Below are 26,573 nucleotides of genomic sequence, written 5' to 3'. Positions count from 1 at the left end.
AGCTCTCAGTAATTATGAAAGTGGGGTTATTCACACTCCTCTTATACAAAGAGGCGTGCTTCTGCCTCAGCACCAGCCCGGGTCCCAGCCTTGTTCTGGGACTGCAGAGTGAGAAACTGGCCCTATCCAGAATTCCAAACTAACTAGAGTGGCCCAAGAGAGTTAGGGTCTTTGGGGTTTTGTATTGAAGTAGACAATAGAGACTTAGGCTAGGTAGGTTCTGGGTTCAAAATCTGGCCTCAGAAACTTCCTAGCTTTGTGACCTTGGACAAGTCACTTAACTCCCATTGCCTCACTTTTACCACTCTTCTGCCTTGGAACTGATGCTTAGTAGTATCAGTCTTCTTATATCTTAGTATCTTAAATTCTAAAGCAGAAGGTAAAGGTTTGCAAACAAACAACAAATGCACCAGATTAGAGTAAGAAGATCCAGGCACCTTTCAATATACCATTTATGGTAGGGCAGATAAGGTTAAACTGGACCAGGAGCTTTACTTAAGACTTCATCATCTTTCCAGCTGTTTCCATTTCCCTATTCTCCCTCTTTCTTTTGAGGAAGGGGCCAAGACTGGCTAGAGTACACTGCTTGGACAAGTCACTTTTCTATGCCTCAGTTTTTTCATCTGTAAAATGGAGATAATAAGTATACAAACAACCTCAAAGGGCTGTTAGAAGTTTCAAATGAATTGAAATATCAAATATAAAGCTATTTAAGTGACAGGTATAGGAGATTTTTTTTAAAGATAATATATTAATATATATAACCACTACATGAAAATATCCTGAGAACCAAAGCACAAACCAGAGAACAGTGGTATAGTAGTCAGTCAGTTGGTCAGACATTTATTAAACACCTACTGTGTGCCGGCAAAAACAGTCTCTCAAGGGCAATCCATGAAATAGTAGATAGAACAGAAGTTAGGAAAACCTGGGTTCCAATCCCACGTCCAGTTCCACCACTCTTTGTAGACACATAACCATAGGTAAGTCACTTAACCTCCCTAAAGTTAGACCTTTGATTTTCCACCTTGTAGAGACACCTATGACTATGAACTCACTCTGCGAACTGACCTCTATACCAACAAGCACACACAGTGGTTTTATTTTCGAGTCCAGAACACCAGAAAAGAAGTCACCTATCGCTTCACCATCGTCAATCTGCTCAAACCCAAGAGTCTTTACACCATAGGGATGAAGCCTCTCCTGTATTCGGAGGTGGATGCCCGCAGCCACAACATCGGCTGGAGACGAGCAGGAGACGAGATCAAGTACTACCGGAAAGGTGCGGAGGAGGGACAGCCGACTTTCTACTGCCTGACGTGGACTGTCCGGTTTCCACATGACCAGGACACCTGCTACCTGGCTCACTTCTACCCTTACACGTACACAGATTTACAGTACTACCTGCTGGCAGTGGCCAACAATCCCATCCAGTCTCAGTTCTGCAAACTGAGAACTCTGTGCAGAAGCCTCGCAGGCAACACCGTCTATCTGCTCACCATCACCAACCCGTCCAAGACTTCGGAAATGGCTGCCGCCAAGAAAGCGGTCATTCTGAGTGCCAGAGTCCACCCTGGAGAGAGCAACGGCTCCTGGATGATGAAGGGGTTCCTAGACTTTATCCTCGGAGACTCCCCCGATGCCCACCTCCTCAGAGACATCTTCATTTTTAAGGTGGTTCCTATGCTAAATCCGGACGGCGTGATTGTGGGGAATTATCGCTGCTCATTGGCCGGCAGGGACCTGAATCGGCATTACAAGACCATCCTGAAAGAGTCTTTCCCCTGTATTTGGTACACCAGGAATATGATCAAGAGGTGAGGAAGATGGTGTTTTGTTAGTCTCCGTATGCTCTGTAAGCCACTTGTAAAAATGACCCTGTTGGTGGATAAAGGAAAGCCAGCTGGAGGTAACCAGGAAGCTCAGTGGATAAAGAGCCAGGCCTAGAGATGGGAAGTCCTGGGTTCAAATATGACCTCAGATACCTCTAGCTGTGTGACCCTGGGCAAGCCACTTAATCCCCTTGGCCTGGCTCTTGCCACTCCTCTGCTTTGGGACCAATACACAGTGTTGATTCTAAGAAAGAAGGTAAAGGGTTTTTTTGTTTTTTTTTTTTTTAAATGGTTTTAATGAAATGCTATTGACATACTCAGTATAATCTGATAGCTACCCTCTGGGATGGTGGATTAGTCAGCCAAAATTTACTGAGTGGCACTACATGCAGATCACACCATAAAGGACAATTCTGGTCTTGCCAAGGAGGTACTGCTCTTAAGGCCCTCCACTAGGGTCTTCGTGGCCAAGTGGAGATGAAACCAAGTGAAAGAAAATGCCTTTGAACACGTTCTGAAGACACTTTAAACACCAGCTCACTGTGTCTGTAGCCAAGGGTTGGAGGACACACAGTGCTTGTGCATGGCAGAGAGCCCACTTAGCCTTTCCAGGGTCTGAGGAGATGGTGAGTGAGCAGCCCTTAGGAGCAGGTGAGTCTGCGTGGCAGAAGGAAGAGCATGTATGAGTGGCCAGCTAAGGAACAGGTGCTTGCATTGTCTGCCACCTGACATCAGACAGCATCTGATTTTATTTCTCCCTGATGTGCTTAGTATATGTTCTTTTCTAATGTAGTTATCTGGGACTATCATATCTCTTGAAGGGATTGTAAATTTGGTGAGAGCAGAAAATTTCTTACCTTTTTCTGGTATTTTCCCTTAGTTGGGGTGGCCAGGTGGCTCAGTGGATTGAGAGCCAGGCCAGAAGATGGGAGGTGTTAGGTCCAAATCTGGCCTCTTCCTAACTATGTGACTCTAGGCAAGTCATTTAGCCCCATTTCTAGCCTTTACTGCTCTTCTGCCTACATAGCATTGATTCTAAGATGGAAGGTAAGAGTTAAAAAAATCTTCCCTTAGCACCTAGTACCATGCTTTGCACACATTAAATGCTTATTAAGTTTTTGTTTTTGATGCAATTAATATGCCTCTTTCCCCAGCTCTGCCCCTCTCTTATCTTCTTTCCACCCTTTGCTCAAAGCAGAGGATTTCAAGTTAATATTATTTCTGAAAAGTCTCTAATTTAAACAACTCCCCATCTTTGTGACACCGTAGGCCAATACTCCCTTCCCTGCCACCACTATTCTATGTGAGCTTTCTTCTGTAATAAAATGCGAATTCCTTCAAGGTAGGAACTGCTTCTCTTTGGTTATATAGCTAGCTCTTAGCATTATATCTAGCACAGAGTAAGTGTTCAATAAATCCTTTTTTATCCATTTATTCATGGGAGTCATTGATGGTTTCTGGGAAGGTGAGGGAGGTGATCAGTGACACCAACTTAACTCAGCAATTAATTGTCAAGCAGCTACAATGTGCAGGGCATTCCTCAGGCACCGAGTATACAGAACTGCACCTCCACCCCTGACCTCAAGGAATCGAATGGAGGTGGGCATATGACAGATTCCAATGGAGGTGTAGTCATAAAAGGGTTGGCACAGAGGAGACATCTCAAGGGGATGTGTCTGACTAGACCTTAATTCCTTAGAGTCCTCGAAGAGCGAGAAGTCCTGCTGTATTGTGATTTCCATGGGCATAGTCGCAAGAACAACATCTTTCTGTATGGCTGTAATAGTACCAACCGCAAACAGTGGCTTCATGAGCGAGTGTTCCCTTTAATGCTGAGCAAGAATGCCCCAGACAAGGTGAGCGTGTGACATGTTTTTGTGATCACTCATTATAGACTAGATGATCTATCTACTTAGCTTGGGCTAAAAAAGCTCTGTTTCCTCCTTGGAGTTTCTGTTTCCTTTATGAATCTATTAGAAGCAAAAGTCCCAGCACAAATATCTTTTAGACATCAGAAGAGGTTCCAAAAATCACAGCAGCTGCCTCTCTTGGGCCAAATGCCAAAAGGCTTAGCCTTTTTGTAGGTAAAGCTCGCTAACTTATATATAGTCTATATGCATAATCTGAAGAAAGGGCTACATGATAAGCCAGTAATTCATAGGTTATATATGATCTGAAAATCCTCGAAGTTGCCTCAAGCTCAGAAATAATGAAATGGTCACTTAAGGGCTAAAAAGAGAGACTTCAGAAAATAAAACACAGAATTTTCTATAGAAACAATTCTGTAGATGAAGGCAGACACATACAATAATAATCTATGACAATCTGAAAGTGAAAATCCAATTTTTTTAGCACCTACAAGTAGATCTATATCTATATACCCAGGATGAAAAGGAAGCAATTGGTTGTGTGTCTACTAAGTGCCTATTCTGATGTTTCTTCCTAGTGAGGTGACCCCTGGAAGGACTCACTGTTAAACCACAAGTTCAGGCAGGTGGAAAGGTCTAGGGCAGTGATGGGCAAACTTTTTAAAAAGGGGGCCAAAGGAAAAGAAATGCTCATCTGTCAGTCTGTTTCTAAGGCAACTCTTTTGAAGTTTTATAGTATTGTATCCTCCTCATTGTATTCGTCAGATTAGGAATAATGTGGCACAGCCAGATAAAATGTTTCAGGGGGCCTCATCTGGTCCGTGGGGCCGTAGTTTGCCCATCTCTAGTCTAGAGAATAAGTCTGGCAACAGATTCTGTTTCTGTCACCCAAGAGCCAAACTAGCTGAAGTTGAAAGTGCCTAACACCACTGTTTTTGACCACAATATCTCATGGAGGCCTCTTGCTGAGGTCTATAGGAGGACTGTCATCTGCATCAGTTGTAGGAATAGCCACGTCAATGAAATAATGATCTTTGACAAGTTACTGGTTAGAATACAAGATGTTTTTGAATGGCATAGATCTGCTATATAAAATTATCTCATTATGTTAGGTAGTGGAACACAACCAATCATCACTGTGGAACTTATGGAGCGCCTGCTTTTCTGGCCTCTGAAATTGGTGGGGTTTCACATGGAGAAGAGATGAGATTTTTTTCCTTTATTTGCCCCAGAGGGCAATGGGTAGATGTTGCAGAAAGGCAAATTCAGACCTGATGTCAGGGAAACCTTTCAACCAATCCAAAAAGTCCTAAAGAATTGCTTGCCTTGAGATGAGACAGATTTCCCCTCTTCTGAAGTCTTCCAGGAGTAACTAGATGACCATTTGTCCCATATTTTATAGTAGAGATTTTTCCATGTATGGATTGGATTAGGTGCCTGCTGTAGTTCCTCTGACTCTTTGATTCTGTGACCATGATTTCTATGTCCCTGCAAGCTATATAATGTTTAAAATCCTACAGTTCTATTCACATTTCAAAACACTGTACAAATAACTTGAGGGAGAATGAGAATCAACTCGATAGACATGAATTATATGGAACATTAATTCTTCAGAACAACTTATAGACAAGGTCTCATCAAAGGCTAGTATTGTCAGGAACACTGTCACTGAAGAGGTCAGAGTTGAGCTAGGCCTTTACAGATGAATGCCATGAGATTGGAGGAAAAGGAGAGAAGTTATTCAAAATGGTGGCACTGCACAAGACACTGGCAGGGGCTGATGTAGAGAGGCCATGTAAGGGAGAGGCAAGAGGTGCTTTGAGAAAGGCACGCTGGGGCCCAAGGAGAATCTCAAATGGCAACATAAAGGAGCTTGCTTTTGGTGGAAGAGGAATCACATGATCAAAAGAGAAAAAGTAATGACAAATCTCCAAATGAGATAAAATCTTTATAACATCATAGATGGGGCTATATTCCCACAAGGAAGTCAGAATTCAAAATCAATTGTTGAGTGCTCTTGACATTTAGATGTCCACTAACAGAAGAGTTGGGTTTCTCTTCAGTTTTCCTTCCGGAGTTGTAATTTTAGAGTCCACAAGTGCAAAGAAGGGACTGGACGAGTTGTGATGTGGCGAATGGGAATCCTGAACAGCTACACTATGGAGTCGACCTTTGGAGGGTCAACATTAGGTAAGAACTCCTTTGGACAGCATCCTGACTTTACTAGGGTAGGTCAGCTCAGAGGCTTTGTGAAGATGTGCACATTTTCAATATTATTAAATTACTGTCATCTAAAGAAGTGCTTTGCCATCCACCTGTGATTAAACTAACACTGATCACAGCAATGACACAGAAGCTTTTTATTTTCAGAAATATTTGGCCTACCCATAGAGAAAGAAAGACCACATTTCTGGGAGAACATGGTATTTTGTACTCGGGGGTAGCTTTTTTAAAAAAATGTTCAAAAGAAGTCCACTTAGAAATGTCTGCTTGGCCAACTGATAATGTAGGATTGAAATTTAGGGAGAAACAGCTAAGTGGCTCAGTGGATAAGGAGTTGGACTGGCTGGTCCTTGGTTCAAATCTGACCTCAGGCAATTCCTAGCTGTGTGACCCTGGGCAAATCACTTACCCCCAATTGCCCAGCCCTTACCATTCTTCAGCCTGGAAACTGATGCTTAATGTTAATTCTAAGACTGAAGGTAAAGGTTTAAAAAAAAAAACAGGGTAGATACTGGACTTAGATTTAATGATTTGGGAATGATTGGCATAGAGATGATAATGAACTTCACGAGATCATGATGAGATCATCTAGAGACTGGAGAAAGAAGAATAAAGAATCTAGAACAGAGGATAAGGAAGAACAGCCATACTTCAGGGACATGATCTGGATTGGAGGTGTCAGACATGCAGCCTAATACAGATGAACATGTAATTGGGAAATAATTTACAAAATAAAAATGCAATAAAAAATAGACAATGCTACATTTAAAAACTCAGTCAATATGCAGCTTGCCAAGATCTTTATACCTGGATTGGTGGCCCCAGTTTCTATCTGATTTTAACTCTGTTGGTCTGAATGATGAATCAGCAAAAGAGACTGACTCTTTGATTCTGTGACCTCTGACTCTAGATTCTAGTTCCTCTGACTCTTTGATTCTGTGACCATGATTTTTATGTCCCTGCAGGCTATATGTTTAAAATCCTACAGTTCTATTCACATTTCAAGTCTAGAAGGAGTGGTTAGACAGGAGGTAGGAGAACAAGAGAGAATGGTATTTTTAAAGACAGATTATTAGATTATTTCTGCATCACCCAGATTTCAGCAAAAAATTAACTTCCTATCACTAATGTTGATGGTTTTTTTTCAGGTAATAAAAGAGATACTCATTTTAACACTGAGGACCTGAAATCCCTAGGTTATCATGTCTGTGACACACTTCTTGATTTCTGTGATCCTGACCGCAGTAAGGTAAAAAACTATTTGTATTCAATATGAAGTCAAAAAGAGAATTCCAGCTCTAATTGTCATAACTTTGATGAACAAAGAGAATGTTCAGTAAAGCTGCTTTGTTCCCCCAACTCAAAGATCTCCATTCCTTTTTATTGACCCACTTTGGAGGCAGTCAAGTCCAGGCCACTAAATACAGGCATGGATATAAAGAAATTTTCATTCTAAACTTACCTCAAATTTTGAATTACTAAATGATTCTGAGTGTATATTCTCAAAGTATAACATGAAGACTCAGACCCAGTGATATTAAAGTGGAGAGAGTTTCCACATGTTTTAGTTTCCTTATTACTACATTAAGCTGTTTAATGTTTCAACTTTTATCTCCATTACTACTGAGCACAGTGCCATGCATACACTAAGCACTTAATGTTTGTTGTAATATATATTATTTCACTTCTTTTATGAATGCATTTCCATTAACTGACCAAGTATAAAACTCTGGAGTAATACAAATAAGTGTGTGTATACACACATAAACATTATATGCATGTGCGTATGCATGTGTATGTGTATATATATACGTATATATATGTATATATACATATATATACGTATATATATATGTGTGTGTGTGTGTGTATGTATGTATGTATGTGCGGAGTGGGGTTGTTCAGGGAGGACTAGCACCTAGGTGTGAGAGTTGCCAAGCCCTTTTCAGAGCTACTCATCCACCTTTGGTGTCTCCTTTTACCCTAACTTGAACTTGTGACTCCAAGAATCCACAGCATGCACAGCGGTCACACCTGAATAAAACCATCCCAGTAGAAAAGCTAAATCAAATTGAGGGAAACTTATGGGTCACAAAGCCATCAGTGAGTGTGGGGCATATTTACCCCAAGCATGCGAAGCCTTCTCCTTTGGAAAGGGGCAGATGAAAACAGTTTGTTCCAAAGATCATGAAAGTGGCTGAAGCAGGTGCAGTGGAGCTGTTAGAGCTTGGTCAGACATTGAAGATGCCAAGGTCATCCACTGTATCCCAAGCAATCACCATTTGTTATTATTTTTGCCTTGCCACTGGACTTCAATCTGAAAGAGAGGGAGGCAATTTTGCCTCACTTAATCCAGTTCATGTGATACAAGACATCACCCATAATGTCATTGGTCTTCTTCAAAACAAGAACCACCACCACCACCAATATATATACATGTATATGTATTCAGGTATACATAGATGATCTTATATCCTTGAACTCAAAGATCACTGCAGACAGCAACTGCAGCCGTGAAATTAAAAGACGCTTCTTGGTAGGAAAGCAATGGAAAATCTGGACAGCATACAAAAGAGCAAAGACATCACTTTGCCAAAAAAGTCTAGATCCATGTTGGTGAAGCCGTGGCACAGGTGCCAGGGCGGCACAGAGAGGGTTGCTCCATTCCCCCTCTCTACAGTGCCCGAGGACATTTTTTGCATACCTCACCCCTCTGTCCAACTGCCCAATGTGAGCACTTCCTCCCTCTGCTGTCTGGGGTAATGCGGGGGACTCAGAGGCAGCTTGAAGTTGCAGTTTGGGCATGCAATCTCAAAAACATTCACCAGTGCTAGTCTAGATGGTCAAAGCTATGGTTCTTCCAGTAGCAATTTATGACTGTGAGAATTGGACTATAAAGAAAGCTGAACCCAACTGAATGGATGCTTTTGAATTGGGATTCTGGAGAAGCTGTATCAAATCAGTCAATATGTAAGAAATTAATTCAGAATGCTCATTGGACAGACAAATACTAAAGCATAAATTTAAATACTTTGGCCACATAATGAAAAGATAGGACTTACTGGAAAAGACCTTGATATTGGGGAAAATTGAAGGCAAAAGGAGAAGGGGACAGCAGCAGAAGAGATGAACATCAGCTAGGAGAGACTTCAGGAGATAATGCACAGTAGAAGGGACTTAGTATGCTGTGGTCCATGGGTTGGACATGACTAAAAGAATTAGCAATAACTATATATACATATATACACACACAACACTATATATATATACATATATACACATACACACATACCCCAAGTTGCTCAAAAATAAATAAATTGAGGAATGGCTGAACAAATTGTAGTATTTGGCTGATAGAATATTACTGCACTATAATAAAAGTTATGGAGAATTTAGAGAATCTTCAAGAAGCTTATATGAGTTGATACAGAATGACTGAAACAGAATCAAAAGGCCAATTTAAACAGTAACTACAATCACATAATAGAAATAACACTGAAAGACATCAAAACTCTGGTCTGCAGTGGCCAACCTTCATTTCAAAGGACTGACAGCAAAGCCTTTCCACAAATGATGGTAGGTGAGATCATTCTTGTCAGACCCAGTTTTGATTCATTGCACTGTATTTCTGTGTTGAAGAGGAGGATCCTGGGGATTCTGGGGCAGGTATTGAGAAGTGGAAGTGATATAAAAAAGTCAGTCAATTCCCTCTCTTTGTAACATAGCTAGAGTTGTGGGCATTGATAAGAAAGAAGCTTATCATTAGTTAGAATAACTGAAAGACTTTAAAGAGGGTGTAGGATGTCCAGGAACTGGAAGGGCAAACAGTGCTGGGTCAGTTGGGAAGGGCACTTCAGGCAGACAGATCTTGAAGAGAAAAAGCCTAGATAAGAATGAGCAAAATCCTGGGATCCAGATCTCTCAGTTCAACATTCTTATCTTACAAATAAGGAGACTGAAGTTCAGAGAGAGGAGAAGACATCGGTAGTCATTGGTAGAGGCAGAGCTTATCTCAGGACCTCTGGCTTTAAGGCCAGTGATCTGTAGGGTCACTGTTTACTTGACACTGTTTTTCCTCTCTTACCTGTGTTGTTGCAGGAAGACTGGGGTAAACAGGAAACTCATATTATGATTAAAATCACAATTCTATATAAATTTTAATGATTGTCATCACTCTGCAATTAAAAGATGAGGTATCCCAGGGGAAGGTTAACCCTGTTTCACTCTGAAGAAGTCTTCCATCACATCTATCATTACCCTTCTTCCGCTTCTAGGAGAATTATTTTCCTATGAACAGCTCTTCCATTGCAGGCAGCAACCTCAAACAAACTATTTCTATCCCTGCTCCATGATTTTTTTAAAATCTTCCATCTGTAACTGGGTACAAGATGGCAGGATCCTTATTGCCTATGGCTTCTTACCATTTCTTGGAAAAGGAAAACAAAAAAATTCCTAAGGCTACCCCTCCACCCCATGACAGAACCCTACCCTGCAATCTGGCAGCTTTTCATGGCTCACCATATGTCAAAGTGTTGCTGGGATAGTAGCTAGGCCAAGAAGACTTGAAAAACTGCATAATCCAAAGTGTTTAAGTAATACATACCCTACTTTATGACTTATATGTTACCAGGAAATTTCAGTTTTTTGCATTGCATTTCCCAAATTGCAGGGTGCTGCTTGCTCTGTTTCAGACTCCTTCCTTGGTTCTTTTCTTCCATCATTATGGGTGGATATGCCCTAAGACTCTCCATTCTCTATCAGTCCTTCCAAATGCTTTGATTATCATGACTATAGAAATAACATCAGGTTTTTTTTTTTTCTCCTGGCCTTCATTTTGCTTACAGGACATCTCCAGCGGCATTATGAATGTTCTTGTAACACCTAAAACACACCATGTGCAAAACTAAACTCATCTGCCCAGCAAAACCTGGCTTTCCCAATTTCCCTATTTTTGTTGATGATATCATATCCCCTTTCTCCCAGTCATTGAGAAAACTCAGACTTGACCCTTTTTGTGTCATGCCCTCCTCATCCAGTGCTGGCAATTCTACTCTGATAATATATTTTGTATCTATCCCTCTCCTTTCTATGCCTAACATCCTCACCTCCTTTAAAATCCTGCTTCTGCTATTTACTGCCTGTCTGACCTTGGGTAAAACCTCTTCCTCTCTTGAAAATTTCCTCATTTTTTAAAATAAGGGCCTTAGATTAGATGACCCATAAGGTCCCTTTCAACTACAAATCTTAGGACTCTAAGATTCTTATTCACAGACTCATCCCTCCACTGGACTATTAATACCATTAATGTAAAAGCAATTTTTAACATTTGAGGTTTTTTTTTTAATCTTGAATTCCAAATTCTCCCCATCCTTCCCTTCCCTCTCCCTTCCTTGAGAAGGCAAGCTGTTTGATTTAGTTACACATATGCAGTCATGCAAAACATTTCCATATTAATCACGATGTGAAGGAAAATACAAACAAAAAATACACGAAAAATAAAGTTTTAAAAAGTATACTTGAATCAGCATTCAGTCTCTATTAGTTTTTTCCTCTGGAAGCAAATGTCATTTTTCATCATGGTCCTTCAGAAATGTCTTGAATTGTATTGCTGAGAATAGCTAAGCCATTCACAAGCTGATCATTGTACAATATTGTTGATACTGTGTACAATGTTCTCCTGGTTCTGCTCATTTTACTTTGCAGCTTAACTATATTTCTTGTTAGTCTTTCCAGGTTTTTTCTGAGAACATCTTGTTCATCATTTCTTATAGCTTAATAGTATTCTATCACAATCATATACCATAACTTATTCAGCCATTCCCCAGTGATGCATATCCCCTCGGTTTCCAATTCTTTGCCACCACAAAAAAAGCTGCTATAAATAATTTTGTACATATAGGTCCTTTGCCTTTTTGTTTTTTTATGTCTTTGGGATACAGTGGTATTGGTAGGTCAAAGGAATGTATGGTTTTTTGGCCTTGGGCATAGTTCCAAATTGCTCTCCAGAATGGCTAAGTTCACAATTCCAACAGCAGTGGCTCCATTTTCTCACATCCCCTCCAACATTTCTCATTTTCCTTTTCTGTCATATTAGCCAATCTCATAGGTCTAGTATAATACCTCAGAGTTGTTTTAATCTGCATCTCTCTAATTAGTAGTGATTTAGAGCATTTTTTCCTATGAATATACATAGCTTTGATCTGAGAATTGCCTTTCATATTCTTTGACCATTTATCAAGTGGAGAATGACTTGTATTCTTCTAAAACTGACTCAGTACTCTATATATTTGAGAAATGAGACCTTTATCATAACAAAACTTGCTGTGACATATTTTTTACAGTTATTACTGTATATTTCCTTCCATTCTATTTCTCTCCATGTATACTATTATCTTTCACCTTGTCTATCCTCAAAAGTGTTTTGCTTCTGGCTTTTTCCTCCCCTAGTCCCTTTTATCAGCCACCCCACTTGTCTTACCCTTTCCCTTCCTAGTGTAGGATAGATGAAAGTAAGGTTCAGGTGTTCTCTTCCTAACCCAACCCCTATCTTCCACTTTACTGTAAAGCTCTCTCATGCCTCCTTTATTTGAGATAGTTTATCCCATTTTACCTTCCCCCTTCTCTCCCAGTACTTTCTTCTTTCTCGTGATTTTATTTTTTATATCATCCCATAGTATTTAGCCCATACATCCTTCTAACTCCCATAATAATGATAAAGTTCTTAGGCATTACAAGTATCATGTTCACATGTAGGAATACAAACAGTTTAACACTTATTGAATTCCTTATGATTTCTCTTTACTTTTTACCTTCCCTTGAGTCTTGTATTTGGAAGTCAAATTTTCGATTCAGCTCTGCTCTTTTCATCTAGAATGCTTAAAAGTCCTCAATTTCATTAAATATCCTTTTTTTTTCCCTGGAGGATTATAATCACTTGTTGGGTAGGTGATTCTTTATTGTAATCTTGGCTTCTTTTCTCTCTGGAATATCATACTTCTAACCCTCCAGTCCTTTAATTTAGGAGCTGCTAAATCTTGTGTTATCCTGATTGTGCTCCACACTATTTGAATTGTTCTTTGTGGCTACTTGCAATATTTTCTCTTTGATCTAGGAGCTATGGAATTTGGCTGTGATAATCCTGGGAGTTTTCATTTGAGGATCTCTTTCAGATAACTGGTGGAGTCTTTCCATTTTTATTTTACCCTCTGGCTCTAAAGAATATCAGCAGTTTTCCTTGATAATATTTTGAACGATAATCTCTAGAATTTTTTTTTTAAACCCTTGTACTTCGGTGTATTGTCTCATAGGTGGAAGATTGGTAAGGGTGGGCAATGGGGGTCAAGTGACTTGCCCAGGGTCACACAGTAGAATTTTTTTTGATCATGGCTTTCAGGGAGTCCAATAATTCTTAAATTATCTCTCCTTGATCTATTTTCCAGGTTAGTTGGTTTTTTTCCCAATGAAATACTTTATATTTTCTTCTATTTTTTTTCATTCTTTTGATTTTGCTTTATTGTTTCTTGATGTCTCATTAACTTCTGCTTGCCCAATTCTACTTTTTTAATGAATTATTTTCTTTAATGAGCCTTTTGTACTTCTCTTTCCATTTGGCAAATTCTGTTTTTTGAGAAATTCTTCTCTTTTTGTGTCTCTTTACCATTTGGCCTATTCTGTTTTTTAATATTTTTTTCTTCAGTATTTTTTTTTGCTACCTTTGCCAAGCTATTGACTCCATTTTCATTATTTTCTTGCATTAATCTCATTTCTTTTATAACTTTTCCCTCTACCTCTGTTATTTGATTTTTAAAATCCTTTTTGAGTTTTTCCAGTTGAGACCAATTCACATTTTGCTTTGAGGCTTTGGATATAGCAGTTTTGATTTTGTTGTCTTCTGAATTTATGTTTTTATCTTCCCTGTCACCATAGTAACTTTATATTGTCAGGTTCTTTTTTTGCTCTTTGTTTAATTTTCCACCCTATTTCTTGACTTTTCATTTTATGGTAAAGTTGGACTCTGCTCCCAGGAGGGAACACTGTTCCAAGCTTCAGGTTTTTTGTACAGCTGTTTTCAGAGCTAGTTCTGGGCATCTGTAAGTTTTTAGATCTTCCAAAATTGCATGATCTAAGGAGAGCTATGTTTGCTACTCTCCTGGCCTTTGCTGTAGTCTATGTGTGACCACAAATACTTTTTTTCCACCTTGGAATAATGATCAGGGTCCCTGCTCCCCTACAGGTACAAGCTCTGGTATGCTAGTGTTCCTTCCCACCTGGGGACTATGACCCTACATCTGCATATGAACAATGCAACACAGTTCTATACCCAATGCCAGCAAAGAAACAAAATAATCCTTCTGACCTATTGTCCAACCCTTTTACTATTTATGTGCTGTGAACTCTGGAAGTTGCTGCTACTAATTCAGTTACTGCCAGGACCTACTGCTGGCTTGGCAGCATGATGTCTGTGCTGGACTGCATTCTACTTTCACCTTGGTTCAACAGACTTTTTCTGCTTACTAAGTTGTCTTAATATGGAATTCTGTTTTACCTTATTCTTTTGTGGGTTCTACTGCTCCAGAATTCACCGAGGTGTTATTTTAAAGTTATTTATAGGAGACTTTGGGACAGGTCAGCCAAGACCCTGCTTTTTCTCTGTCATCTTAGCTCTGCCCCCTTTTTCTTAATCTCTTACAACACAACAATATCCCATTATATTGATATACTATAATTTATTCAGCTATTCCTCAATTAATGTCCCCTTCATTTCCAGTTCAATCAGTAATCAAGCAATAAGCATTTATTAAGTGCCTACTATGTACCAATATAAAGAGATTTTATGAATATTTTTGTCCATATGGGTCCATTTTTCTCTTTCTTTGATCTTTTTGAGGTATAGACCTGAGTATAACCTTGATATAGCTTGGTCAAAGGTCACAGTTTAGTGACTTTATGGGTATAGTTCCAGTTTGTTTACCAAAATGGCTATTGTTGTTGAATCATTTTCCAGTTATATTTAGTTCTTTGTGATTAAGCAAAGATACAAGAATGGTTTGTCATTTCCTTCTCCAGCTCATTTTACAGATAAGGAAACTGAGGCAGGCAGGGTTAAATGACTTGCCAGGGTCACAGTGTCTAAGGAAGATTTGAACTCAAGAAGATGAGTCTTCTAAAGATTCCAGGCCTGGCACTGTATTCATAGCATCACCTAGCTGCCCCAAACAAATCTTCAATATTTATTCATTTTTCCTTTTCATTTATATTCATTTTCCTTTTCTGTCATCTTTGTCATTCTGATAGTTGTAAAGGGAACCATCAGAATCATTTAATTTATATTTCTCTAATTGTTTGTGATTTGAAAATTTTTTCATATGGCTGTTGATATAGTTCTTCCTTTTAAAAACTCATATATTTTGACCTTTTATTCTATCCACTGAGCCACCCCTTGGCCTACTATGTTTTACATTTACATATATGACTTGGCTGGGAAGATCTTGTCAAGTTCTTTCTAGAATTTTGCCACTTCATCCTTTGCAACAAAGTTGGCATGTAAGCTGTAATTATTTTCATGGTGTCTTTTACCTTGTTCTCATCATGAGCACCAAAAGGCATGCTATATGTCTATCTGGTTAGCAAACAAGCCTGGAGTTGGGAAGACCTATATTCAAATCTGGCCTCAGACACTTCCTAGCTGTGTGACCCTGAACAAGTCACATAACCCCAATTGCCTTGCCCTTACCACTCTTCTCTTTTGGAATCAGTACTTAGTATTGATTTTAAGACAAAGGTAAGGGTTTCAAAAAAGGAGAAATTAGCCAAGCAATCCATATAGGAAAAACAAGTGGATGAAGAATTCCTATTGCCTATTTGGATGGATAAACCCATTGTGTTACTCTATACAGTCCTCATAACCCATATATTTGGGGTAAACAATACAATCATACAATGAGCTGGACCCAGAGTTGAATAGGAAGGAAAAAGCAAGATGGATTCTATTTGGAAAATTTCATAGTCCTTAAATGATTTCAAGTTGCTCCTTGCTGGCAAACACCACCCTTCTAATGCCAACATTTTCTAAATGATGCTATTTATATAGGAAAAGAGCCAGGCATGATTGAGAAGAGGGAATAATAAAATGATAACCCAAGTGCTACACTGATATCCCCAAATATCAAAAGGCCTAAAGGATACCATCCAGCATGGAAAAAAGACAAGATGGACAAGACTAGCATAGTGCCATAACTACATTGCCCTCTGCACTATCCCAGGGAGTGCCTCTCAATAAGATCTTAGAACCAAAGGATCAAAAGATCTGCAAAAATACTTTTCTGTCCCCTTAATCATTGTTCCTTTCCTGTACTTGATGCCTGAAATCATGAATAATAGCTTCCACCTTCAAGTCCCCCAAGTAACCTGCTTTTGCCAAAATACTGTCAGTTTTGTGCCCACAATATCAAACTCAGAGTTTAAATTGAGAAAGTATGGCCAGAGACAGCAGTTCATTTGAAGGTCTTGGAGGTTTTAGTGGACTACAAGCGCCACATAACTCAACAGTATGCATTGCTGGTTAAAAAAAGGTTACCATGATCTTGGGTCTCATTAAGAGACACATGTGTTGTTGGCATCCAGAGCAAGAAAGAAGCTCATCCCACTAAAGCTGGGACCTTGTTGGATCATTGTAAGTTGGAAAACATTCAAAAGAATGACATTGAATTGAATGACATTCAATAGAAGACAATTGATATGGTGAAGGGTCTCAAGATCCTACCATGAAAGGATTCACTGGAGAAACTGAAGATGTTTATTTAACTTATAGAAAAAGTCTTAGAAGACTTGATCACTATCTTCACATTTTCAAAGAGGTATCAAATAGAATAAGAAATTGCCTTTTCTGCTTGGTCCCAAAGCATAAAACCGGGGGCGATGGGCATCATTTTTAGAGAGGAAGAGTTAGATTTCTTTATAAGGAGAAGCTTTTGAATTGTTAGAATAGTTCAAAAGAAGAATGGGCTCCCTTGGGAGGTAATAGGGAGCCACTGGAGTTTACAGAATAGTGGGTAGTACACGTAGTAGTATTTATGCTTTAAGAATAAGGAAGATGATGGTATCCAACATTTATATAACATTTTGATGTTTGCAATTCACTTTACAAATCATATCTCAGTTGATCCTCACATCAACCAAGTGAGGTGTTATTACTTCATTTTACACATAAGGAAACTGAGGCAAAAGAGTAAGTGATTGTCTAGGATCACACAGCTAATAAGTGTCTGGAACCTAGTTGGAACTTAAGTCTTCTTGATTTAACGTCCAATACTACATCCACTGGAGGTAGCTAGATGGTTCAATGGATAGACCCTTGAGCCTGGAGTCAGGAAGACCTGAATTCAAATCCAGCCTCAAACACTGATTAGCTAGGTGATCCTGAGCAAGTCACTTAACTTCTGTTTGCCTTAATCCACTACAAAAGGAAACGGCAAACCACTCCAGGATCCTGTCACAAAAACACAATGGATGGTACTGGCATGCTCTGATTCATGGAATCACAAAGATCTGTATACAATGGAATGAGTGGACAATAAATACTATATCCACTGCTCCATCTATGGAGGAAGATAAATTCAACAGCTTGAATGGAGGATGAATTGGAGTAGAGAGAGACTTGAAGTCAGAATTCTAGGAATGAGGTGATAAGGCCTGTACTAGGTTGGTGGCAATGTCAGAGGAAAAAAGAGTACATAAGGACTGAATATGATGTCAGAGAGAGTAAGGAGTTATAGATGGCATCTAGGATGCAAGTCTGGAGTACTGGGAAGATAGTATCTTTGACATTACTAAGGAAGTTAGGAAGAAAGAGAGTTTGGGGTGAAATATAATAAATTCAGATTTGGACATGTTAAGTTTAAGATGACTACAGAACATATAGTCGAAGATATATAGCAGGCAATTGGAGACACGACTGTGGAGTGTGGGATCCATATTGCTGAGAGGGATATGGATCCCACAGAAGGTCAGGTGAGAGGTTAGGACTAGATAAATAAATTTGAAAATCATTGACATAGTGAAGATTCTTAAATCCAGAGAAGCTGATGAGAATTTTCTAAATGAAGTGATATAGATGGAGAAGAGAAGTCCAAGACAGAACCTTGTGGATACTGATGATTAGTAGGTGAAATCTGGATAAAAACCCATCTAAAGACAGCAAAGAATTGGAAGTTGAAGGGATGTTCATCAATTGGAGAATGGCTAAAAAATTCTGGCATATGTTAGTGATGGAATACTATTGTGCTGTAAGAAGTGATGAATAGGATGAGTTCAGAAAGCACTAGAAAGACTTATATGAGCTGATGCAGAGCTAAATAAGTAGAACCAGAAGAACATTATGAACAATAATAGCAATATTGTTGAATAATCAACTGTGACTTAGCTACTCTCAGCAACACAATGATCAAGAACATTTCTGAGGGACCTAAGACAAGGAATGCTATCCCCTCCAGATAAAGAATGAAATGCAGATCAAAGCATATGATTATTGACTTTAGTTTATTTGAGTTTTTATTTTGGTGTTTGTCAGTTTGTTTTTTTAAAGAGTATTCCCTTTCCTTTTTTAATTTTTATATTTATTGTCACGCAAAATACATGACCATATTGGTCATTGTTGTAAGAGCAGAGTTATACATAAGGGGTTTTGGTTTTATATGATTATTCTCTTATAAAAATGAACAATATGGAAGTAGGTTTTGCATGATAATACATGTATAGCTCAAATTGAATTGCTTGCTAGCTCTAGGAAGGGGGAAGGATGGGAGGGAGAGAAACAGTTTGGATCATATAGCTTTAGAAAACTTATGTGGAAATTTATTATTGCATGTAATTGATGAGATAAAATATCTTTTTTAATGAAAATATTACTATATTATAATAAAATAAATTTTTAAAATGCCCTTCCACCTTGGAATTAATACTATGTATTGGTCCCAAGGCAGAAGAGAGGTAAGGGCTAGGCAAAGGGGATTAAGCGACTTGCCCAGGGTTATACAGCTGGGGAGCTGAGACCAGATTTTAAAAATCTAGGACCGGGGGCAGCTGGGTAGCTCAGTGGATTGAGAGTCAGCCCTAGAGACGAGAGATCCTAGGTTCAAAGCCAGCTTCAAACACTTCCCAGCTGTGTGACCCTGGGCAAGTCACTTGACCCCCATTGCCCACCCTTACCACTCTTCCACCTAGGAGCCAATACACAGAAGTTAAGGGTTTAATTAAAAAAAAAATTTTTTTTTTAAATCTAGGACCTCCTGTCTCTAGGCCTGGCTCTCAATCCACTATGCTACCCAGCTGCTCCAATAAAATAAAATATCTTTACCCAAAAAAAATCCAGCTAAGACAATTAGAAAGAACAGTCTGACTTTTTGTCATAGCAAAGAAGTAGAAACTGAGAGGATGCCCATTAGTTAGGGATTAGCTGAACAAATTATAGTGTGTGAATGTAATGGGATATTATTGTGGATGGATTCAGAGAATCTAGGAAGGCTTATCTGAAATGATGCAGAATGAAGTGAGCAATACCAGGAGAACAATTATATAATAACTTCAACAATGTAAAGAAAAATAACTTTAAACGAATTAAGAACTATTGGAATAAACAACCCCTAATCTAGGAAACCAGTGATGAAGCTTATTCCCTGATCTCTCAGAGAGGTTGAGGATTCAAAGGACTGATTGAAAGATTTTTGGAAATGGCCAGAGTGTGAACTTGTTTTATTTGATCCTGCATATTTGTTATAATGGAAGAATTTAAATTTAATATGTCCCAAAAACAAAAACAAAAAACAATGGAGGATTTTATTTTATTTCATTTTTTTACATATCATATTGGGGAGGGGTAGCAGGGATTTGAAGAGGAAGACTAGAAATAGGAATACAAAAAATAAGGATGACAGAGGGCCATCATAGTTTGCACATATTAAAAATGAACAGAAATGAACAGAAGTTAAGAAGATAACAGAGACAAGCAGGACAGTTTCAAAGCTAACTATATCAGATTGTTTACCTTTGGGGGAGAGAGGCAGAGGAGGAAGGGGGGGAGAGAATTTGGAACGAAAAATTTTAGAACAAATCTTGCTTTTACATATAATTTGAAAAACTAAATTATATATAAAAAAAGAAACTAACATGTTGAATTCATTATATGTATATATATTAAATGTAAGCTGTGATGATAGTCACCACTAAATGCACACTCCTCTTTCTGTTCTGTGAATGTAGAAATGATTGTATTTAGTTATGTTTATCAAGCATAGAAAAAGAAAGATAAGAAAAGAATAATTGTATTTCTGTATGCACACCACAGTTTAGAGTTGAAAGGGATCAAAGAGTTCATTTTTGAACTCCAGATATGGGAAAAGACACACTCCCAGATGTAGCAGTCCAGGCTTACTAATCTTGATATTATTTTAGGAGTATTCAAAAAGCTAACTCCTATGCTTGGTTTCTGTAACCTTGAGCTAAATTGAACCTTAACCTTGTCAAATTTCTAGCCCCTCCCTAAGGCCACATTCTGGATGACCAGCCAGTAATCTCAGTCTACCTGTTTTGCCAATAACAATCAATTAACATATATATCAAACAAGCTTATATGCCTTAGGCCATATGTCCTCTGGATTTTAGGCCTTAACTGCATCTATTATCTTGGGATCCTGCAGTTTGTGTCTAGTTATGATTACCTAATTTGTCAGACTAGCTTTGTCCCTTCCACCTTCCTTTTTGTAACCCCATTAAAAATAAGTATGGTCAAACAGGAGGAAACTCTATTCCACTGAAGCTCTTGACCACCAAAGGTCTCCAATGGTTCCCGAACTTTTTTGGCCTCCTGCCCCCTTTCCAGAAAAAAATATTATTTAGCTCCCTGGAAATTAATTCTTTAAAATTTTAATAGCAATTAATAGGAAAGATAAATGCACCTGTGGCCATCACTGCTCCCTGGATTGCTGCAGCACCCACCAGGGGGTGGTAGCGCCCACTTTGGGAATCACTTAGAGCCTACTTGCTATAAGGCCTACTCTGTTATTACAATTCTTTCTTCCTTTGTTGTGTTCCCTCTCTTTCTCTGTCCCCTTTATCCATTTTCCCTTGGTTTCTAATTTTCCTTCTCATTATTAATTTGTGGCTGCAGCCAGCCATAACACCAGATATTGCACAGGTAGTCAGCAATGGAACTAGATTTGAACTGGTTTTTTACTGTAAATCCAATGTTCTTTCCACTAATACTTCCTATTTCACAGTTCACAAATGCATGTATAGTAAGCCTTAAATACAAGGCATCATTTAAGAACCTCATCATTTTTAGAAGGTGGTTTTTGTTTTCAGAATTTGAGAGTGTCTTATTTTTTATGGCCGTGGTGTGTAAGTAACCCTAGGTTCTTGAAGACTGTTAGTGGAATACAAACTCTGCCAGAGAATACTCTGTGAGAAGGGAACCATACAACTGGAACTAGAAGGGGTAGGAGCCCAGCAATGGACTCCAAGTCTATGGTCTAAGAACCAGCACAATTAAAATGAGGCAGCCTGGATACAGTGTGTTCTAGGTTCATGGAACTAATTGTAGGAGTTACAGAGGTAATCAGTATCTCTTTCTCATTTCCCAACATTTAATAGAAAATGTTCTTTAAGTGAATAGTAAACAGCATTCTTAAAAAGCAAAAGCAAAACCAGACATATATATTCCAGTGGGGTTTATTGAAGGATTTGAATTTCAACTAACCAGACCTTGGTTCCTCAGTGGAGTTTCAATTCAGTTGAGGAATGCCTGGACTGTAGACCTGAAGAATTTCTGTTCCCTCACTAGCCTTTTCCACACTGACAAAATACCACTCTCCACATAAGGGGGAAAGACAAATATAAGGCAGCAAGGAAGTTCATTGAGGCTGTATTTCACTATATAGCCAAAACACTTTTCAGCAAAGCCCTTCATCTTTCAAGTGGTCTTAAAGAGTACATGCTAATTGGCCTTGTGCTCAAGCACACAGACAGTGTCTTTGAATGTTAATTAACCAAGGATTGCATGCCTAACTTACAGACTTTCATGCACTTAGAAATGGTCTTTGAGGTGTTGACAGGGAAAAAAACACAGAACTATTAAATAGTCAGAAAAGCCACTTTTTAATTAAGGAAAGAGGTACAGGGCTGAGCTAGGCCTCTACACAGAGCTATGGGCCACCCGCCTACACTGAGTCCAAGGATTGAACTCTGGATGCTCTGGTCACTGACCCCTGGGAGTGCCACCATACTAGATGACTACTGGGAGCCATTGAAGTTGGGAAGCTTAAATAGACTGGGGAACTTGGGGAATAAGCACCAGAGGGATAGTTGATTGACTTTACAATAGTAACAAAGGAAAACAAGGAGTACCAGACTGGAATAACAGTCTGGGGATTGCCTTACTATGGACACAAAAAGGGAAAGACCCAGCCAGGGGCTGGGCCATCTTGGTATAGGACTTTGGCCTAAGGGGAGAAAGCACTGGGACAAAGGAGATGCTTAACATCCGATGGGATTAATCCTCCCTGCCTAAACTCCTTTGAGGTCCATTGTTAAGTCTGAGGCAAGTGAAATTGTACTTTCCCTCAGGGAAGAACCATCACTCCACAAGGTCAAACTTTTGAGCTAAGTAAACTTGGCGTTCATCAAATCTTTCTAGGCTACAAGTTTGGGGGCTTCTAGATTCCACATTGACTGGGGTAACAGCCTTGACAGTTATGATGACTCATCAACCTCAGATGGACATTTGTGAGAAAACTTTGATGGGTTGGTTCCCATAATCGAAGGATGAAATTTGGTCTGTGACATTGGGACAGCAGAGGCAGCCCCTTCAACTTGGACTCTAATAAATATCCTGAAAGTGACCTTGGCAAAGGTCTTAGGATGGAGGGCAGGGAAAGGGACTAAACATTTGCAAAAATGAGAAGAAAAGAAAACAAAAATTTGTGGAACTGTAGACAAATAAATTTATTAGGCTACAAGCAAGTGTGCTTCAAGGAAAACCATTAACTCTTACCATATGAGGAAAAAAGATTGCAAACAACATCCTTGGGAGCGCAGGTGAGGAGGTCTTTACATCTCATTGTAACACTAGGATGTCATATTCACAGAATTTATGAGCTGGAAGAGACCTTCAGAACCATCCAATCCAACCGGCTGTCTTACAATTGGGATATTGGATGAAGATCCAGAATGAACAAAAAGTTGAACAGATTAGATCCAGCTTTGCTCACCAACATATATTCTCTATTTGCTGTAACCAATGGTTCCATATATGAATGATACTGTACTGGCTGATGGAGAACCTCTGTTTGAGAACAACTAGGATGTGTGTGTGTGTGTGTGTGTGTGTGTACACATTATACCAATATATGAGAGACAGCTAGACAGACAGACGTATCTTGCCCTATGTAGAAAAGGCAGCAATTCTAGGTCAAGGCAGCCAATATGGAGAAATTGTTTAGCCTTCCATTCCAGAAAGCATAGGACTCTCAGCCTGTTCAGCTGTATATACTCCATGGTCATAAGACCAATACAGGCAGATAAAGACATCAATGTGGACTTCAGCAGATAGTCCTTTTAAAAAACATCAACCTTACTTAGCTCTGCACCAGTGAAGGGCAAACTTTAAAGAGGGGGCCAAAGGAAAGGAAATGCTCATCTGTGTTTCTAAGACAACTCTTTCAAAGTTTCATTGTATTGTATCCTACTCGTTGTATTCATCAGATTAGGAATAATGTTGCCAGGCTGGATAGAACATTTCAGGGGGCCCCATCTGGCCTGCAGGCTGTAGTTTGCCTATTACTGATCTACACCAACACATTCAGGAGGCCATGGCATAACTTTGACTGAACCTCCTCTTCTCAAGACACCCATGTTGTTTCCTTCTTTCTTTTTAATTTCTTTCCTACCCCCTCAAAACACTCTGAAAGGCCACGGCAGCTGGATTCCATAGCAAGGGCATCACTATTTGAGTCTTGTACCTCATGTTTGGAAGTTAAACTAGTTACATCTAAGAAGAGAAGTTTGTGTGGCACCAGAGAATGCCTAAAGAATGCAAACAATTGTCCTTTTAAAATGTCCTGAGTTGGGGCAGCTGGGTAGTTCAGTGGATTGAGAGTCAGGCCTATAGACGGGAGGTCCTAGGTTCAAATCCAGCCTCACACACTTCCCAGCTGTGTGACCCTGGGCAAGTCACTTGACCCCCATTGCCCACCCTTACCACTCTTCCACCTAAGAACCAATACACAGAAGTTAAGGGTTTAAAAAAATTTTTTTTAATAAATAAATATCCTAAGAAATTGCTCTAATAACCCAAAGAAACAAAGGGGAAAAGTAGCAGCTGCTTGTGAAGTCCAGATGTTTACTTGTTCCAATGTTTCATTGCTTCATTATGTGATAAAATCATGAAAATTCTCTTAAAACAAAACATATTCAAAACAACTGTTTCTTCTTCCAAGGAGAGTTCCCCAAATGGGTGCTGTAGTTTTAGCATTAAAAAAATAATAAATGGAAAGGAAATGAGCATTTATTAGGTTTATAACATATATAGTAATATCTAATTGATCCTCACAACAACCCTGAGAGGGAGGTACAATTAACATCTCCATTTTACAGTTGACAATACCAAGGCAGTTAGGATAAGTGACTTGTCCAGGGTCATGCAGATAGTGATGTGAGACCAGAATTTTAATTCAGATCTTCCTGAGTCAAGGCCCAGGGCTTTATCCACTGTGCCACCTAGCTGCTTCTGTTAATGCCATATAAATGTGATATAAGCAAGAATAATAACACTGGCTTGATCTATCCTGTAGCCTCATTTTTTAACGTAAAAATCCATATATCAGTAGCACAAGAACTGTCAGGTGAGTCAAGGCAATGAAATGAAGATACTGGCTAATGAAAAAAGGCCACCCAATAAGCAGGAGGGATGCATTTTTTTAAAACCTTCTATCTTGGTATTGTTGGGGTTTAGAATATAATTTCATTGATATGCCAGGATTGTTGTTGGGCCAGCATCATAAGCAACAAAGGGATATAAGTTTCCATGGTTGTCTCTTATGACCAAGGACAACCTCAGCTGGGCTTGGCAATCTAATAAATAGATTTTTAGGAACTCATTATTCAGCCTCTCCCTTGACCATCTCAAGAGATCTTTGATTGGTGATAGCTAATTAAGAGTGATCTATTAACTATCCACCCCTCCTATTCCCCACATAATGAGAAAAAGACACAGGAAACATGCCCCTTCAGTTATTAAACATCTGTTTAAAAAGGAAGATATTTCTTTGGATTCCCAAGAACAAAGAAAATGTAAAAAGCAGCAGAGGAGTGGTATCTCTGACACAGGTTCCAGACAAAGGAATACATAGGAATTAATATAGGATATGAAAAATAAACTCTCACAATTTCCATTCTAAAACAGAAGAGCAGCTAGAGCTAGACAACCAGGATGAAGTGACTTGCCCAGGGTCACACAGCAAGGAAGTTTCTAAGGCTTGTCCAGAGAAACTCTTGAAGATTGTTCTAACAAAACTTAAACAAGGATATAATCTGTTATCAGTGGTGCTGGTAAAAATGTTGACAAAATTAAGTACTGAATGAAGATTAGTTATGACAGTTTTGTCATCCAATAAACTCTGGATTGGCAACTCTTCAATTTTTCTCCTCACTCTTAACTATCTTTTCAATAACCCTTGGTTTGCTAAACATCTGAATAATCATAGTCCAAAATATTGGCATGACTTTCCAGGAAAAATTTGTGAAAGGATTTATCAAAGTGCTCATTTTGATTCATGGCTATTTTTTTTCTAAGTTTCCAAAAATAACTTTTTTTTTTTTTACAACTCCTAGAGAAGAATGATAATAATTAGCATTTTATTTTTACATATATTATCTCATTCGGTCTTATTGCCTTCTGTCCCATAGTTCATGCAATGTTTAACAGAGCTTAAAGAAGAAATCTTTAAGAAATTCTCAGAACTTGGACAAGAAATGGACTTTGATGGCAATTGGAGTGACATCTCTTTGTCTGACATTGAATCTAGGTAATATATCCCATCCAGAGAAAAACAAGAGAAGTTATTTATATTTCTATTATATTACCTTGACTCTTAATCAAAACAGAAACCTAGAACCCTCCAAAAATACAAAAGAGCCATTTCAAATGTATGAGGGAAGGATAATTGGAGAATTCCAGGGTGCTTAATTAAGAATTCATTAACCCAGTTTCTCAGCCTGTAGATTGGAATAAAACTCCCTTGAACCCTCCCCTTCTCATCCCATCTCCACCACCACCACACTACCACCACCCAAAGGCTTATTCCGTAGATGTATTCAAGAGGGTGTTGATACTCTCCCCAGCAAAGCAACTTGGTGCAAATACCCAAGTTCCAGGGCCTAGCTAGGCACAGGCCCAGCTGGAATAGAGCTTGTAGTGGGTGTCTGGGCATTCTCTGAGAGACACCAGACAGCACTACTGTTAACTTCCCATTTAGAAGCACTTGGGAAATCATTAACCCAGACTGCAAGCCAACAGCTGAACTGTGATCAAAAGTGACAGTATGAAATGGGAAGGGGCTTGCAGAGGTTTTCCTCCCGTGCTCCTATATATGGGCTTGCT

General features: G+C 39.0%; 1 protein-coding gene across 1 annotated transcript in view; it reads left to right on the top strand.

The window, feature by feature from the left end:
- The window catches only part of AGBL2 (AGBL carboxypeptidase 2), an 88,762-nt gene that overhangs the window by 32,331 nt on the left and 29,858 nt on the right, over window positions 1-26,573 (top strand). The window contains exons 8-12 of the mRNA XM_044682389.1: window positions 1,035-1,817; window positions 3,532-3,688; window positions 5,764-5,890; window positions 7,072-7,172; window positions 25,880-25,998. Of these exons, the coding sequence (XP_044538324.1) occupies window positions 1,035-1,817; window positions 3,532-3,688; window positions 5,764-5,890; window positions 7,072-7,172; window positions 25,880-25,998 (1,287 nt within the window). The remainder of the gene's footprint in view (window positions 1-1,034; window positions 1,818-3,531; window positions 3,689-5,763; window positions 5,891-7,071; window positions 7,173-25,879; window positions 25,999-26,573) is intronic.

Source organism: Gracilinanus agilis, chromosome 6 (assembly GCF_016433145.1).
Source record: "Gracilinanus agilis isolate LMUSP501 chromosome 6, AgileGrace, whole genome shotgun sequence".
NCBI classification, from domain to species: Eukaryota; Metazoa; Chordata; class Mammalia; order Didelphimorphia; family Didelphidae; genus Gracilinanus; species Gracilinanus agilis.
Note: the sequence above shows the minus strand (reverse complement) of the source record. Positions and strands in the feature narration are given on the sequence as shown.